The following is a 4,487-nucleotide window of genomic DNA, read 5'->3' on the forward strand; positions in this document are numbered from 1 at the left end:
TTCCATTATACTGTATGGAGGATTATATTGGGCCATTATTCTGTATGGAGCACTATGTGGTGCCCATAATACTGTATGGAGCAATTTTTGGGGGCCCAAGGAGCAGAATATGGGCTCTTTGTACTGTGTGGAGCAACATATGGACCCATTATACTGCATGTAACAATATTTGGGGCCCAAGGAGCAGTATATAGGCCAGTTGTACTGTATGAAGCAATCATGTCTTACTACTCAGAGTAATGACTAAGTCCTTGATATCTGGACCTCACTGATGCATTATATGATGCTTCCATGTCTCCTCCTACTCGTAGATGACTGCACGTGGCCATCTTGGTGGGTGCGACCTCCTTAGATGTGTAGAAACTTGCTGATCCCTTGACATAGATATGGAGGCAGTAGGTACATTAATATTTGAGTGTTTTTCTATTTCGGGCAATGATTTACATTTCTTTGGAACTGTCTTAGAAAAGCAAAAATTATTATAGATTTTAATTACGTTTTCATTTCAAGAAAATCCAAGATACAACTTATCACATGATATCATCATCATTGGAGGTGACATTTACACCACATATATTAGTATCGGCCTCCTTAGAATGTGTGGGGGTTGTCAGTAGAGCTCACAATCTCATTCCCGTATCACGACTGTAGCATTTATGTTCTCTTTTATCTACAGAGTATTACATGATATAATGAGTCCTTCAGTCTTATCTTTCTAATTAGAGATATTATGCACAATTGTATACCCTGGTATGCTTTATGTCACCGATGTGACAAGTGCAAGAAGCTTATCGGCAGCGTATGGATATTCTAATAGGATTTATGAGAATGGGCAGCCCATTACGGGTTGTATGAAGCTTCGTAGATGGTCATGCCACCCTTCTCTCCTATCAGTAAGTGGAAAGAAGAGGTAGCAAGAAAAGAGTCCTCCTTTATAGAGTATAAAGACATAGATCAAACCAAGAAGGGGCTCCTATTTCCTTTAGGGATCTCCTCTGTTAAGTTTAGGCTTCCAGCTTGAGCCTCCCCAGAGTAAATGATTGTCATGAATAACCCTGGGCCTATAATTGAATATAAAAATAATGTAATCAGCAAAGAAAATACTTGCACGTAAGTGAACATAACCTCAGGGATTGAGTGTCCCATCACTAATCTATCAAGATATGTGAATGCCCAGCTATGTCCAAACCCTTCCTACCTATTTGAGGGACAATAAACATGTCCCACAATTTTGTAATAATATAAACTAGCAAGATAATACCCTCTTTGGGTCCTTGGATGTTACATTCATTTATTCGATTATTGAAAAAATAAATGATGTGACGCATCCGTCTACTTTCTCAATAAAATGGGTTCAATGCCTGGGGAACAAGTGCAATTTAGTGGGGATTGTATGTAATTTATTTCAACTCAGAATTATTTTAAATACTTTAAATGGACTACTACATTCAACATTGGGGTACCGCGATGGGGGCCAAGTTCACACCTCGTTATGCTAATTTGTTTGTGAATCAGTGGAAAGACCATAATATTTACCCTGGTGGTGTAGTATGTAGTATGTGGCGTAACATGTCCCACAATTTTGTAATAATATAAACTAGCAAGATAATACCCTCTTTGGGTCCTTGGATGTTAAATTTATTTATTTGATTATTGAAAAAATAAATGATGTGACGCATCCGTCTACATTCTCAATAAAATGGATTCAATGCCTGGGGAACAAGTGCAATTTAGTGGGGATTGTATGTAATTTATTTCAACTCAGAATTATTTTAAATACTTTAAATGGACTACTACATTCAACATTGGGGAACCGCGATGGGGGCCAGGTTCACACCTCAATATGCTAATTTGTTTGTGAATCAGTGGAAAGACCATAATATTTACCCTGGTCGTGTAGTATGTGCAAACCTAGTCCTCTGGTACCGTTTTACAGACAGTACTATATTTATTTAGTCAAAGGATGAAATGTCTCTTTTACAGATTTTTAATGAAATTAATAAAAATTACTTTTATCTGCATTGACGCTAGCATTTAGCAAACCAGAAATTAATTTTTAGATTTATCTGTTTATATAGAAAAAGTAAAAATACCCACATGTCAATTAGCTATTAAATATTCTCAACAGGCAATTTATGAGGTTGCGGAGAGATTGTACAAAACGCATAACTATAGTAAAGAAGCAAAAATATTAACTGCTAAATGTGTCCAAAAATGCCACAATAGAAATATATTCCAAGATACAAAATGATGAGCTGAAGAAATAGATTTTTAGTCTATCGATCTGTAGTTATATGGTGATGTTATTGGACTGGCTGTGGATCGCACAGACAAAAAATCTGAGTGAGCGCAGGCAGCTAGAGTGTTTCCCAATTTGGACTTTGCTCTATAACCTCATTATTTTTGGGATTCATCTATTCCTTGAGTCTGCAGGATATAAGGTTTTATTTTAAGTGGGGGACATCACACAGTTATGGGTGTCTTCTATAGTAGACACAATTTCATTTTATTGGTGATTTATGCCATCCTGAGGATCACAGCTATCATCAAACTGACCTCAGCACAGGAGACATTGGAAACAGTTGGTCCAAGAACCTCAATGTCTACTTTCAGTACAAAAGCTTCTTTTACATGTATATAGCAAAGGTTTACATGCAGATTTACAATTCCTGGCTCTCGATAAAACCCAATTATGGAAGAGCTCATTTTTCTTCTGACATCACTCGGAGAACAAATGTTTTCTTCTTCTGGTCGTGCTTCGAGGAAAAGACTAGAGAGCCCCTCTTCTTCCAGGATCTCGTCAAGCTATTTCTGATTTCTTTGACTCCTAATCCATAAATAAAGGGATTTATTGTGGCGGGAATCATTAGGTAGATTGCATTAAACAGATTTTGGACATCATAAGAGATGAGTGACTGCATTCTGTACACGATGGAAGATACCAGAGCACAGGTATATAAGAACATGGCCACCAGCAGGTGCGTCCCACAGGTGTTCAGGGCTTTGTGTCGAGCTTTCCCAGATATAACCTTCATGGCCGTATAGAGGATGCTGGAGTAAGATAATAGGAGTAGACCAGAATCAAGAACAGTGATGAAGATCCTAACAAGCAGACCCACTATTTCTTGTTTGGTGGTGCTACCACAGGCCAGACTCAGTAGCCCCATGTTCTCACATACAAAATTCATGATGATGTTGGACTTACAATATTGAACATAAGAAGCTAAAATGACCATTGGGGAAACAAAAAGAGCACTCCGAGTGATCCCGAAAGTGACCAGGTAGATCAGTGTCTGATTAGTCATGATATCATTGTAACGTAGAGGCCTACAGATAGCCACAAACCTGTCCAGAGCCATTGACAGGATAACAGCAGACTCAAAAATAGCCATGAAATAAATATAGAACATCTGCATGAGGCAACCGGCCAGAGTGATCTCATTCATATTGAAGGCTAAGCCCAGGAGAAGTTTGGGTATGATGGAAGTTGTACATGAAATGTTGACAGAGAAGAGTATGGAGATGAGAATATACATGGGGGAATGGAGATTTCTTTCTACACAGATCCGGTAAATCAAGATAGAGTTTCCTGCCAAGATTGTGATGTACACAGAAAGAAATGGCATCACCAAAAACGTCCGGTAGACAACAATCCCTGGAAACCCAAACAGGAGAAACTCAGTGTGGGAGAAAAAATACTGACTTTGGTTGAACATGTTCATTCCCTGGTCATTAGTTATGGAAAAATTATATGAGAAGTATGGTTGAATGAGTCTATCCTTGGATCACTACAAAACTTAACTATCATGCCATTGGAGGAAAGTCCATGTGAGTAGATGGTAAATATGGTTCAACATGTTCATCCTCATGTTATTAGGAAACTTAGTTATGATGCCTATCAAGGAAAGTAAATTATGAGCGAAAATGATAAGTGTGGAAGATAGTTGTGATAGTATCATAACATTAGTGGAGGCGAGTGACAATGGTTTTTTCGATGTCTCATGTGGTCATTCACGATGTTTAGATCTTCTCTCTTTGCTCGTGAGCTTTATTTTTATTGATATCAAGCTGTATTCAATGATTGTCATGTACTGATGTCCAATTGTCATCTTATCTCGTGATGATCATGGGTAAGGAAGGATGCCTCCAAGTTCAAGAAGATTTCAATCTTTGGTGAATGGCAATAATCCTGAATAAAATTATAACATAATGTATCATTGAGAAACACTGGAAGGTTGATGTTACCATTGGAGTGGTCTAATATAAAACCATTCCATGCATGGTCAGATTGCTTGGAATGGTTACATTGATGGTGGAGGAGAGAAGCATGGGCAACCAAGGCACTGGCTATCTAATCTCATTGGAAACTCTATCCAAAATGTAGCACTAAGTACATATTTCCCCAAATCATCTTCCTTGGGTTCTCTCATGGCACACAACCAATACAAGTCATCTAACCATAATTTAAGCACATGGCCAGTGACATG

General features: G+C 38.2%; 1 protein-coding gene across 1 annotated transcript; it reads right to left on the reverse strand.

Moving 5' to 3' along the window:
- Positions 1–2,702: 2,702 nt before the first annotated feature.
- LOC138671851 (olfactory receptor 52Z1P-like) lies at positions 2,703–3,716 on the reverse strand. The gene has a single exon (XM_069759981.1). The coding sequence runs from the start codon at positions 3,714–3,716 to the stop codon at positions 2,703–2,705; it is 1,014 nt and encodes a 337-aa protein (XP_069616082.1).
- Between the last annotated feature and the right edge of the window lie 771 nt (positions 3,717–4,487).

This window comes from Ranitomeya imitator, chromosome 3 (assembly GCF_032444005.1).
Source record: "Ranitomeya imitator isolate aRanImi1 chromosome 3, aRanImi1.pri, whole genome shotgun sequence".
Lineage (NCBI taxonomy): Eukaryota > Metazoa > Chordata > Amphibia > Anura > Dendrobatidae > Ranitomeya > Ranitomeya imitator.